At 55.6% G+C, this 14,081-nt stretch overlaps 1 protein-coding gene across 4 annotated transcripts in view; it reads right to left on the reverse strand.

The window, feature by feature from the left end:
- Nucleotides 1–1,756: 1,756 nt before the first annotated feature.
- LOC133357066 (synaptotagmin-like protein 4) overlaps nucleotides 1,757–14,081 on the reverse strand; it is a 39,659-nt gene continuing 27,334 nt past the window's right edge. For all 4 annotated transcript variants that reach the window (XM_061574822.1, XM_061574823.1, XM_061574821.1 and 1 more), the window contains 6 exons: nucleotides 11,850–11,952; nucleotides 11,075–11,236; nucleotides 9,495–9,594; nucleotides 8,402–8,543; nucleotides 6,993–7,204; nucleotides 1,757–5,184 (listed from right to left, as the gene is read on the reverse strand). In XM_061574822.1, coding sequence (XP_061430806.1) covers nucleotides 5,033–5,184; nucleotides 6,993–7,204; nucleotides 8,402–8,543; nucleotides 9,495–9,594; nucleotides 11,075–11,236; nucleotides 11,850–11,952 — 871 coding nt within the window. In that variant the 3' untranslated portion in view covers nucleotides 1,757–5,032. The remainder of the gene's footprint in view (nucleotides 5,185–6,992; nucleotides 7,205–8,401; nucleotides 8,544–9,494; nucleotides 9,595–11,074; nucleotides 11,237–11,849; nucleotides 11,953–14,081) is intronic.

Raw genomic sequence — 14,081 nt, forward strand, 5'->3', positions numbered from 1 at the left:
GTAGTCAACATCTCCTAGCCACCGTGATGATGATGAGAGAGAGACACGCAAACTCCAAATACACAGCAGCAGGCGTCAGGGGTCGGGATCAAACCGACGACCTCCTGTATACCATGCGAGGTAGTCAACATCTCCTAGCCACCGTGATGATGATGAGAGAGAGACACGCAAACTCCAAATACACAGCAGCAGGCGTCAGGGGTCGGGATCAAACCGACGACCTCCTGTATACCATGCGAGGTAGTCAACATCTCCTAGCCACCGTGATGATGATGAGAGAGAGACACGCAAACTCCAAATACACAGCAGCAGGCGTCAGGGGTCGGGATCAAACCGACGACCTCCTGTATACCATGCGAGGTAGTCAACATCTCCTAGCCACCGTGATGATGATGAGAGAGAGACACGCAAACTCCAAATACACAGCAGCAGGCGTCAGGGGTCGGGATCAAACCGACGACCTCCTGTATACCATGCGAGGTAGTCAACATCTCCTAGCCACCGTGATGATGATGAGAGAGAGACACGCAAACTCCAAATACACAGCAGCAGGCGTCAGGGGTCGGGATCAAACCGACGACCTCCTGTATACCATGCGAGGTAGTCAACATCTCCTAGCCACCGTGATGATGATGAGAGAGAGACACGCAAACTCCAAATACACAGCAGCAGGCGTCAGGGGTCGGGATCAAACCGACGACCTCCTGTATACCATGCGAGGTAGTCAACATCTCCTAGCCACCGTGATGATGATGAGAGAGAGACACGCAAACTCCAAATACACAGCAGCAGGCGTCAGGGGTCGGGATCAAACCGACGACCTCCTGTATACCATGCGAGGTAGTCAACATCTCCTAGCCACCGTGATGATGATGAGAGAGAGACACGCAAACTCCAAATACACAGCAGCAGGCGTCAGGGGTCGGGATCAAACCGACGACCTCCTGTATACCATGCGAGGTAGTCAACATCTCCTAGCCACCGTGATGATGATGAGAGAGAGACACGCAAACTCCAAATACACAGCAGCAGGCGTCAGGGGTCGGGATCAAACCGACGACCTCCTGTATACCATGCGAGGTAGTCAACATCTCCTAGCCACCGTGATGATGATGAGAGAGAGACACGCAAACTCCAAATACACAGCAGCAGGCGTCAGGGGTCGGGATCAAACCGACGACCTCCTGTATACCATGCGAGGTAGTCAACATCTCCTAGCCACCGTGATGATGATGAGAGAGAGACACGCAAACTCCAAATACACAGCAGCAGGCGTCAGGGGTCGGGATCAAACCGACGACCTCCTGTATACCATGCGAGGTAGTCAACATCTCCTAGCCACCGTGATGATGATGAGAGAGAGACACGCAAACTCCAAATACACAGCAGCAGGCGTCAGGGGTCGGGATCAAACCGACGACCTCCTGTATACCATGCGAGGTAGTCAACATCTCCTAGCCACCGTGATGATGATGAGAGAGAGACACGCAAACTCCAAATACACAGCAGCAGGCGTCAGGGGTCGGGATCGAACCCACGACCTCCTGTATACCTGGCGAGGTAGTCAACATCTCCTAGCCACCGTGATGATGATGAGAGAGAGACACGCAAATTCCAAATACACAGCAGCAGGCGTCAGGGGTAGGGATCGAACCCACGACCTCCTGTGTACCAGGCGAGATAGTCAACATCTCCCAGAGGGGCGAGGTGTTACGAGATGACATCGTTACAAGTGAACCGGTCGGCAAAATAATCATAAGTGTCAGTTAATCTTTATTTAGATACACAGTATACACACGTATATATATATAAACATCTAAACGATAACCCACATATGTAACGCGTGGATGCTAACAAACAACAGTCGTGTTTAAAAGCCGACGGCGGAGTGCGTAAACCATTTTCATTCCGTCGGTCAGTTTGGCGGCGTCAATGTCCCAGAGAAGATGGGGCAGAGCGAACGAGAGAGGCTTTAAATAAAACGTCGGACAAAGTCCACACGGTGCAAAAGTTGATGGTCGAAGACACTCAGTGGTACAACTTTCATTTGTACAGAGTGGAGGTTTTCAGCGGGCACAAATCACGCACGGATGTTGAACCGATGTCTACGGGACACTGTGCTTCATCTTCTTGGTTCTTTCGGTAAAGTCACGTAGAAGGGAAGTAATAAAATAATAAAAATACAACATGATAAAATAATTATCACGACGTTTCGGGCACAACGCAAGCAGCCGTCCTCAGGTGGTGAGCAGGTCTGTCGAGTAGACAGAGTCTGAATGACACACCCCCAGGCTTGGAGCGACTATTTAAGCTGGGATGGAGGGGGGAAGAGCGCCTTGACAAAAGAAATTCCATTCTACGTGACTTTACTGAAAGAACCAAGAAGATGAATCCCTGCAGTCACGAAAGATTTAAATCGAAAATTATGTTTTATTTTCATTATTTTATTACTTCCCTTCTACGTGACTTTACCGAAAGAACCAAGAAGATGAATCCCTGCAGTCACGAAAGCTTTAAACCGAGACTGTGCATCTTGTGATATTCCGCACCGTACGTTGACGACCGCGCTAATCGGAGGTGCCGGGGGAAAGGACGACTAACTGAAGGCAGCGATGCCCTTCGCTGCTTCGAGTTATTCGACCCGCAGGTCAATGGCAGACTCACCACCACCTGTACCGCCCCCTGCACCAACACACAAACAAGACAAAGATCCCCCTGCCCCCCGGTGTAGCCTCAACAGACTGCTGGGGCAAGTGCCGAGAACCGCGAGCGTAACGACGATGCGGGGCAGGAGGTCGCGCGGTGTATGAACCGCCTGGGTCGGGCCGTGCGAGACAAATCGCGATGTTGGGTGCCCCAACTTGACACACACCGAGTCGATGTCGTCGCTCCGCCACTGGGCGCACATCGCCGCCGGTCATCGCCGTCGTGAATCAGCGGCAGCGGATCGGAAATAACCGGCCCGGGAATCAACGTTCAAGACGCGCGATTTCCACATCGCTCGCTGCGGGCGTACGGGTCGATTGTTCGTCGTTATCGATTAATCGATTCATCATCGACACGGCTATGAACTCTTTTATTTTGACAGGTTAAGGCCTCCCACTGAGCGTTGTAGCTCTCATTCAGAAGTGAACTGGCCACAGATGGCAGCTCCACCAAGTGGCTCGACAATCGTCGCGTGGAAATTGAAAGCATATTCTGAGGTTTTTTTCGGTAAAGTCACGTAGGTAAAAAATTTAAATTAATAAAAGTAAAATAAAAAAATAAAACGACGTTTCGGAGGCAACACAAGCTTCCGTCGTCAGGTGGAACCGTCACAGCACGATAGCTGTGTCAAGTGAGAGAAATTCCAAGAAAACAGTCCATGTATATATATTTCTCTCACTTGATACAGCTATCGTGCTGTGACGGTTCCACCTGAAGACGGAAGCTTGTGTTGCCTCCGAAACGTCGTGATTTTTATTTTATTTTACTTTTATTAATTTTAATTTTTTACCTACGTGACTTTACCGAAAAAACCTAAGAATATGAATCCTTGCAGTCACGAAAGCTTCAAATCTGAAATTGAAAGCAGCCAAATACTCCAAACGCAGCGGAGGGAAAAACCGGAGGACCCGGAGAAAAAAATCCACGGGCAGAGAGAGAAAGAGAGAGAGACGCAAACTCCAAATATACAGCAGCAGCAGGCGTCAGGCTCGGGATCGAACCCACGACCTCCCGCATACCAAGCGAGGCAGTCAACATCTCCCCGCCAGCGTGGCGCCCCTTAGGGTCCCCGAGCGAGAAGCGTCGGCCTCCTCCGGCCTCCTGAAGCCCTCGTGGGGTGCCTCTCTCTCTCTCTCTCTCACGCGGGATCCCCTCCCGTGGCCCAGGCAGCTCCTCGCGTCACGAGAGGCGACCCGAATCTGTTGACTGCCACGCCGCCCGCGTCCCCGCCGCCGGCGCGCTGGAAGTGCGGCCACGGCCGACGCGGCGTGACGGAGACCTCCCGTCATCCAGCAGTGGATTGACACGAGGAGGCTTACGCGTGTGTGCGCATCGCCCGCATCGCCCGTGCGCGCAACTTTAAAAAAACAATCATTCGTCGCAGCGGCTTCATCGCCCCTACAATTTAAAAGAAACCGAAGAGAAAATATTTCCGGCATCGGCACCGAACGATGAATTTGGGTGGCCTCGTTTTTTGGGGGGTTTGTTAAAAAGCATCTTTCGAACGGAGAATGTAAATAAAAGGAATGGGGGAAATATACGCCGTAAAAACTTCCGCGCAAAAACAAGTTTGCTCGGCAAATGTTTCGCTTCCTTATCAAGAGGTCAGACGACGCTTCGCCTGTGTACGTGGCTCCTGCAGAACTGGTGGTGGAAATTCCACATTCCTATGGCGGGGGGGGGGGGAGTACATCCACAGCGCACGACTGCCATCGACCCCCCCCCCCCCACAAAGTGGTAGCTATTTTATCGACCGCGGAGGGAGGGATGATGGGGCCTGCCGAGTCAACCCCCCACTCACCCTCCCCAAACCACTACCAGAGCCACCAGGCCCGCGGTTCCACAAAGTGGTACCCTATTTTATCGCCCCCCCCCCCTGTAGAGAGGGATGGATGATGGGCCGAGTCAAAACTCATTTCTTTTAAGAACTGCTCTTGGAAAACTCATTTATTTACAACTGCTGCTTGTTGTGTTTAGTTTCTTGTCCTTCCCCCCCCGGCACCTCCGATTAGCTCGGCTGGCCACGTGGGCCAGCAGCCACAGCAGCAGCAGCTGCAGCAGCTGTAGCAGCTGTAGCAGCACCTGCAGCAGCAGTAGCAGCAGCACCAGCAGCAGCAGCAGCCGCAGCAGCAGCTGCAGCAGCAGCAGCTGCTGAGCCACCGCCGGTTTGGCAGACACGCGGCACGGTTGTGGCACGTCGAGCCGGCCGGAGACGGTGAACGCCGGTGTGGGAAGAGGTGGGGGTGGAGGTGGGGGCGGAGGTGGGGGGGGGGAGGTGGGGGGGGACGGGGTGGTGGGGGGTTGTAGGTGTGTGGTGGGGGGGGTCTCAGTGCTTGGCCATGTCTGGGCGCAGCAGCAGGCAGGCCTCTGCCCAGGCCTGGTGGTCGCCCGCCTCGTGGTTGCTGCACATGTCCTCCCAGACGGCCACCTCCTCCCCCTGCGAGTCCATCCAGTCCACGGGAGTGCCCGCGTACTCGCCTGCAACGAGCGCCACCACCACCGTCACCACCACCGCCACCGTCACCACGACCGCCGTCACAGCTACCACCACCGCCACCACTACCACCACCGCCGTCACAGCTACCACCACCGCCACCAACGTCACCACCGTCACAACCACCACCACCACCTCTACCACCACCGTCAAAACCACCACCACCGTCACAGCTACCACCACCGCCACCAACGTCACCACCATCACAACCACCACCTCTACCACCACCGTCACCACCACCACCACCGTCACAGCTACCACCACCGCCACCACCACCACCACCGCCGTCACAGCTACCTCCACCACCACCGCCACCACCACCACCGCCGTCACCACGACCGTCACAGCTACCACTGCTCTCACCACCACCACTAACACCGTCACCACCGTCACAACCGCCACCATTATCGCCACCACCACCGCCGTCACAGCTACCACCACCGCCACCAACGTCACCACCGTCACAACCACCACCATAACCACCGCCACCATCACCGCCACCACCACCACCGTCGTGTTAGGCTCGAGAGAGGAGGAGGAGGAGGGTGAGAGGGACGAGCATGAGGAGGAGGAGGAGGGTGAGAGGGGTGAGGAGGATGTTGCTTGATGTGGAGGGAAGAAGGGGAGGTAGGGGATGGGAGGGGGAGTGGATGGAGGGGTACATGGTACGTGTAGGGCTAGGGGTATTAGCTAGGGCTATGGCTAGGTGGTAGTGGTATGGGCTAGGTGGTAGGGGTATGGGCTAGGTGGTAGGGGTATAGGCTAGGGCTAGGTGGTAGGGGTATGGGCTAGGTGGTAGTGGTATGGGCTAGATGGTAGGGGTATGGGCTAGGTGGTAGGGGTATGGGCTAGGTGGTAGGGGTATGGGCTAGGTGGTAGGGGTATGGGCTAGGTGGTAGGGGTATGGGCTAGGTGGTAGGGGTATGGGCTAGGGCTAGGTGGTAGGGGTATGGGCTAGGTGGTAGGGGTATGGGCTAGGGCTAGGTGGTAGGGTATGGGCTAGGTGGTAGGGGTATGGGCTAGGTGGTAGTGGTATGGGCTAGGTGGTAGGGGTATGGGCGAGGTGGTAGGGCTAGGTGGTAGGGCTAGGTGGTAGGGGTATGGGCTAGATGGTAGGGGTAGGGGTATGGGCTAGGTGGTAGGGCTAGGTGGTAGGGGTATGGGCTAGGGGTATGGCTATGGGCTAGGTGGTAGTGGTATGGGCTAGGTGGCTAGGGGTATGAGCTAGGGGTAGTGGTATGGGCTAGGGGTATGGGCTAGGGGTATGGGCTAGGTGGTAGGGGTATGGGCTAGGTGATAGTGGTATGGGTTAGGTGGTAGGGCTAGGGCTAGGTGGTAGGGGTATGGGCGAGGTGGTAGGGGTATGGGCTAGGTGGTAGTGGTATGGGCTAGGGGTATGGGCTAGGGCTATGGGCTAGGGCTAGGTGGTAGGGCTAGGCGGTAGGGCTAGGGCTAGGTGCTAGGGCTATGTGCGAGGTATCTAGGGGGTGGCACCCACCGGAGGTGCCCATGCCCAGGTATGGGCTAGGTGGTAGGGGTATGGGCTAGGGCTAGGTGGTAGGGCTAGGCGGTAGGGCTAGGTGCTAGGTGGTAGGGCTATGGGTGTGAGCTAGGGCTAGGTGGTTGGGCTAGGTGGTAGGGGTATGTGCTAGGTGGTATGGGCTAGGGCTATGGGCTAGGGCTATGGGCTAGGTGATAGGGCTAGGTAGTAGGGCTATGGCTATGTGCTAGGGCTATGTGCTAGGGCTATGTGCTAGGGCTGTGTGCTAGGTGTCTAGGGGGCGTCACCCACCGGAGGTGCCCATGCCCAGGCGCACGCCGCCCAGGAAGTGCTTGCTGGCGATGTTCTCCTTGTCCCACACGGTGAGCTCCAGCGCCCGCTGGGCCAGCTCGTGCGGCGCCACCCCCCGCAGCACCAGCGTCTCGCCCCACACGGGGCTCACCTTCTGCTTCGCCACCGCAGTCTTCTGCCGCGTGCCCTTGGGGTCCACGGGCAGCAGGGAGCTGCGGGGGGGTGAGGGGGAGTGGGGGGTGAGGGGGGGTGGGGCGAGTAAGTTTGGTGCGTTCGACGTCGGACGGTAAATGGTTTTGCCGCACGCGCGCGTTGTTACGAATCGGGGGCATCGTGCGATCGCACACGCGTACACACGCGTACACACACACACGCGTACACACACATGTACACGCACGCATACACACACATACACACGTACACACACACACGTACACACACGCACACACATGTACACACACACATACAAACACACACGTACACACACACGTACACAAAGACAAAGATCCCCCGTATAGCCTGAACAGACTGTAGGGGCAAGTGCTGTTAGCGAGCACCTATGAAGGCCGGAACGGTACACGAGGGGGTGGGTGGCCAGCACCACGCCCGACCGCCTTTGTCTCCCTAGTGGCGATGTTTACACACCGCACCAGGTACTCATTTAAGGCTGAGTCGACCTAGGGGAGGCCCAGGACCGGTTCAGATAATCGTCACTGGTGTTAGCCGTGAGCGGGAATCGAACCCGGATCGCCAGGTTCATAGCGCAGCGCGCTAACCGCTACACTACCGCTCCCCACACACACGTACACACACACGTACACACGCACACACACACGTACACACACGTACACACACACGTACACACACACATGTACACACACACGCACACACACGTGTAAACACACACACACGTACACACACACACACGTACACACACACACGTACACACACGCACACGTACACACACGCACACACACACACGTACACACACGCGTACACACACACGCGTACACACACACGCGTACACACACACGCATACACACACACACGTACACACACACACATACGTACACACGTACACACACACACACACGCACACACGTACACACACACACACGTACACACACACACACGTACACACACACGTACACACACACGTACACACACACACGTACACACACACACGTACACACACACACGTACACACACACACGTACACACACACACGTACACACACACACACGTGCACACACACGTACACACACACACGTGTACACACACACACGTACACACACACACGTGTACACACACACACGTACACACACACACACGTACACACACACACACGTACACACACACGCGTACACACACACGTGTACACACACACGCGTACACACACACACACGTACGCCTTGACGAAGGAGTTGACGGTGCCGCCCGGCTTCAGGGGGCACAGGTTGCGCGCCTCCTTCACCAGCACGTGGATCTCTCCGCCCGCCGCCTGCGCGCTCGCCTGCTTCCTGCGCAGGGTCCTCTTCAAGCGGCTCTCAGCTGCGATGACAACAACAACAACAACGACGACAACAAAAACAACGAGAACCGGTTACAACGACACGGCGCGCAATAACAGCACTGCTACAAGAACAGTGATGCGATCGGATGCGACAAGGGGACGTGTCAGCGCCAGAGGTCGCAAGTGGGTTTTGATTCCTTACCCGTGCCCGTACCCGGCCGCACCAGGGTCGCAAACGGGTACCCGTACCCGTACCTGGCCGTACCCGTACCCTACCCGTACGGTGGCTAGATGTTAACTACCTCGCTTGGTATGCAGGAGGTCGTGGGTTCGATCCCGACCCTTACACCTGCTGCTGTACATGTGGAGTTTGCGTGTCTCTCTCTGGCTCCCCGTGGTGACGTGGATTTTTATCAGGGTCCTTTGGTTTACCCCTCCCCGCATTAAGAATCAACGAGATCACGTGTTTTTAAGAGTTGTTAGGCTGCTGCTAAAAATTGTCCACACGAATTACAATAAGGCTACTTTGACGGGCTATCGTTTGCGATGGACAGGGGGCTTCTGGAAGACAGCCGCGAAGCTCAGCAGGGTCTAACCTGGTAAAAGTAACAAAAAAGTTTAGACAATAGTTGGTGATTCCCCAAATGTCATCAATCGGAACGCAACCCAACGTTCTGCTGCGGCCCTTTGTTATTGTGTCGCGCGAAAATCTAATAACATAAAATAGTTTCTTAACTTTCCACTTTCTACCCCCCCCTCCCACGCTCTTGCCCCCCATCAGAGGAAGCTCCCTCAGCGTGAGCATTGAGTAGCGATGTTGTTTTCGACCCCACGCGGAGACTCGTACAAGGCGCACGCAAGTTCCCCTTCCCTGCAGACACCGCCGGCGCGCGTTGTAGCGGACGGGGGCTTGTGCGCTCACCCCAGTAAAACACGATGAAAAGTTTCGTTCATCCTTAATGTTTAAAAAAAAATGTAAAACATTTTACCGACTGGCTTCTCCTCGGGGACGAGATGGGCAGGCACGTACTTGAGAGACACCGTGAGCTCGCCCTTGTACTGGGGAATGCCACCCGCCTGGGCATGGGACTAAGGCCAGGCCACAACCACCACAACAACAACAACAAACAACAACAACACGCAGACAGAAGACCGTTGAGTAAACAACAAACAGCAACATTGCAAGGGGCGGCGGGGGGGATCTTCTTCTTGGTTCTTTCGGTAAAGTCACCACGTAGAAGGGAAGTAATAAAATAATAAAAATAAAACATCACAAAATAATTCTCCCCGACAGACCTGGTCTTCACCCGAGGACGGCTGCTTGCGTTGTGGCCGAAACGTCGTGAGAATTGTATTTTATTATGTTTTATTTTTATTATTTCATTACTTCCCTTCTACGTGGTGACTTTACCGAAAGAACCAAGAATATGAATCCCTGCAGTCACGAAAGCTTTAAATCTAAAGGGCGGGGGGGAGTTCTGCAAAACTGCAAATTACGAAGTTTTGCAAGTTTCCGTCCGGTGACGTTGCCGTCCGACCGGCAGCAACTCGGCTCCGGGAAGGAAACTGTCATGCTGCACTGACACCCCGACAGTGCCGGACTAAGTTAGTGCGTTTCGAATTACGTAAACAAATCTCAATATCAGATCGAACCCACGACCTCCTGCGGGCCAGGCGAGGTAGTTAACATCTCCTAGCCACCGTGATGATGATGAGAGAGAGACACGCAAACTCCGAATATACAGCAGCAGGCGTCGTCGGGGTCGGGATGGAACCCACGACCTCCTGTGTGCCAGGCGAGGTAGTTAACATCTCCTAGCCACCGTGATGATGATGATGAGAGAGAGACACGCAAACTCCGAATATACAGCAGCAGGCATCGTCGGGGTCGGGATAGAACCCACAATCTTTTGCGTACCAGGCGAGGTAGTTAACATCTCCTAGCCACTGTGATGATGAGAGAGAGACACGCAAACTCCAAATATACAGCAGCAGGCGTCAGGGTTGGGATCGAACCCACGACCTCCTGCGTGCCAGGCGAGGTAGTTAACATCTCCTAGCCACCGTGATGATGATGAGAGAGAGAGAGAGACACGCAAACTCCAAATATACAGCAGCAGGCGTCAGGGTTGGGATCGAACCCACGACCTCCTGCGTGCCAGGCGAGGTAGTTAACATCTCCTAACCACCGTGATGATGATGAGAGAGAGACACGCAAACTCCGAATATACAGCAGCAGGCGTCGTCGGGGTCGGGATGGAACCCACGACCTCCTGTGTGCCAGGCGAGGTAGTCAACATCTCCTAGCCACCGTGATGATGATGAGACAGAGAGAGACACGCAAACTCAAAATATACAGCAGGCGTCAGGATTGGGATCGGACCCACGACCTCCTGTATACCAGGCGAGGTAGTTAACATCTCCTAGCTACCGTGATGATGATGAGAGAGAGAGAGAGACACGCAAACTCCGAATATACAGCAGCAGGCGTCGTCGGGTTCGGGATCGAACCCACGACCTCCTGCGTCCCAGGCGAGGTAGTCAACATCTCCTGGCCCGCCGAGGTCACCTTGCGTTGCAGGGGCAGCCACTGCTCGTCCGTGTTGTCCAGGTTCCACGTGTCCATGTTGATCTCCGTCTCTCCCAGGAAGGCGTTCCGCCCGAACGTGTCGTGGTGCCACACAGCGAGCTGCAGCGTGCGCGTCGACAACTGCGACTGCGAGATGGTGTACTGCACGCAAAGACAAAGGTGCCACATCCGTGTAGCCTTGACGGACTGTTGGGGCAAGTGCTGTTCGTAGCGAGTAGCCCCGATGAAGACAAAGATCCCCAGTATAGCCTTAACAGGCTGTTTGGGGCAAGTGCTGCTAGCGAGTAGCAGCAGCATCTATAAAGACAAAGATCCCCCGTATAGCCTTAACAGACTGTTGGGGCAAGTGCTGTAAGCAGCAGCACCTAAAAAGATAAAGATTCCCCGCATAGCCTTAATATACTGTTGGGGCAAGTGCTGTTCGCGAGTAGCAGCAGCAACACCTATAAAGATAAAGATCCCCCACATAGCCTTAATATACTCTTGGGGCAAGTGCTGCTAGCGGAGCGCCGTCCCTGTGAAGGCCGCAGCGGCGTGCGAGGGCCGGCGATGCGCCACGCCGGCTCAGACAATCGTCACCGGCGTTGGCCGCGAGCGGGAATCAAAACTCGGCTCCCCCAGGGTAACCGGCGTGCCGATAGCCGGCCTGCGGATAACCGGGGTGCGGATAACCGGGGTGCGGATAACCGGGGTGCGGATAACCGTGGTGCGGATAACCGGCGGTAACCGCCGGTGCGGTGCGGGCGCCGCTCACCTTGAGCGTCTCGTTGTACACCGGGTTGACCGTGTTCTTTTGCGTCGTGGTCTTGCGCTTGCTCTGCTTGGACTTGTCCGGCAGCAGGTACACCTTCACGTACCTGTCCCGCACACAACAGTAGCAGCTACACCTTCACGTACCTGTCCCACACCCAACAACAGCAGCTACACCTTCACGTACCTGTCCCACACCCAACAGCAGCAGCTACTCCTTCACGTACCTGTCCCGCACACAACAGTAGCAGCTACACCTTCACGTACCTGTCCCACACCCAACAACAGCAGCTACACCTTCACGTACCTGGCCCACACCCAACAGTAACAGCTACACCTTCACGTACCTAGCCCACACCCAACAACAGCAGCTACACCTTCACGTACCTGTCCCACACCCAACAGCAGCAGCTACACCTTCACGTACCTGTCCCGCACACAACAGTAGCAGCTACACCTTCACGTACCTGTCCCACACCCAACAACAGCAGCTACACCTTCACGTACCTGGCCCACACCCAACAGTAACAGCTACACCTTCACGTACCTAGCCCACACCCAACAACAGCAGCTACACCTTCACGTACCTGTCCCACACCCAACAGCAGCAGCTACACCTTCACGTACCTGTCCCGCACACAACAGTAGCAGCTACACCTTCACGTACCTGTCCCACACCCAACAACAGCAGCTACACCTTCACGTACCTGGCCCACACCCAACAGTAACAGCTACACCTTCACGTACCTAGCCCACACCCAACAACAGCAGCTACACCTTCACGTACCTGTCCCACACCCAACAGCAGCAGCTACACCTTCACGTACCTGGCCCACACCCAACAGTAACAGCTACACCTTCACGTACCTAGCCCACACCCAACAACAGCAGCTACACCTTCACGTACCTGTCCCACACCCAACAGCAGCAGCAGCTACACCTTGACGTACCTAGCCCACACCCAACAGCAACAGCTACACCTTGACGTACCTGTCCCACACCCAACAACAGCAGCTACACCTTGACGTACCTGTCCCACACCCAACAGCAGCAGCTACACCTTCACGTACCTGTCCCACACCCAACAGCAGCAGCTACACCTTCACGTACCTGTCCCACACCCAACAGCAGCAGCTACACCTTGATGTACCTGGCCCACGCCCAACAACAGCAGCTACACCTTCACGTACCTGTCCCACACCCAACAGCAGCAGCTACACCTTCACGTACCTGTCCCACACCCAACAGCAGCAGCTACACCTTGATGTACCTGGCCCACACCCAACAACAGCAGCTACACCTTGACGTACCTGTCCCACACCCAACAGCAGCTACACCTTGACGTACCTAGCCCACACCCAACAGCAACAGCTACACCTTCACGTACCTAGCCCACACCCAACAGCAACAGCTACACCTTGACGTACCTAGCCCACACCCAACAGCAACAGCTACACCTTGACGTACCTAGCCCACACCCAACAGCAACAGCTACATCTTCACGTACCTGTCCCACACCCAACAGCAGCAGCTACACCTTCACATACCTGTCCCACACCCAACAGCAGCAGCTACACCTTCACGTACCTGGCCCACACCCAACAGCAACAGCTACACCTTCACGTACCTGTCCCACACCCAACAGCAGCAGCTACACCTTGATGTACCTGGCCCACACCCAACAACAACAGCTACACCTTCACGTACCTGGCCCACACCCAACAGCAACAGCTACACCTTGACGTACCTAGCCCACACCCAACAGCAACAGCTACACCTTCACGTACCTGTCCCACACCCAACAGCAACAGCTACACCTTCACGTACCTGGCCCACACCCAACAGCAACAGCTACACCTTGACGTACCTAGCCCACACCCAACAGCAACAGCTACACCTTCACGTACCTGGCCCACACCCAACGGCAGCAGCTACACCTTGACGTACCTGTCCCACACCCAACAGCAACAGCTACACCTTGACGTACCTGTCCCGCACCCAACAGCAGCAGCTACACCTTGACGTACCTGGCCCGCACCCAACGGCCCACGGCGCAACGTCATCTCCGCGTCGCCGACTCTCCGATGTGTCCGTGTCTCCCTGTCGCTGTATCTCGGTGACTCCCCGTGTCCCAGCGTGTGTCCCCATCCCCCACGTGTCCCCCACGTGTCCCCCCATCCCCCACGTGTCCCCCACGTGTCCCCCACGTGTCCCCTACGTGTCCCCCGACTGTCCC

This window comes from Lethenteron reissneri, chromosome 56 (genome assembly GCF_015708825.2).
Source record: "Lethenteron reissneri isolate LAM-NWPU_2019-01 chromosome 56, ASM1570882v1, whole genome shotgun sequence".
Classification (NCBI taxonomy): domain Eukaryota; kingdom Metazoa; phylum Chordata; class Hyperoartia; order Petromyzontiformes; family Petromyzontidae; genus Lethenteron; species Lethenteron reissneri.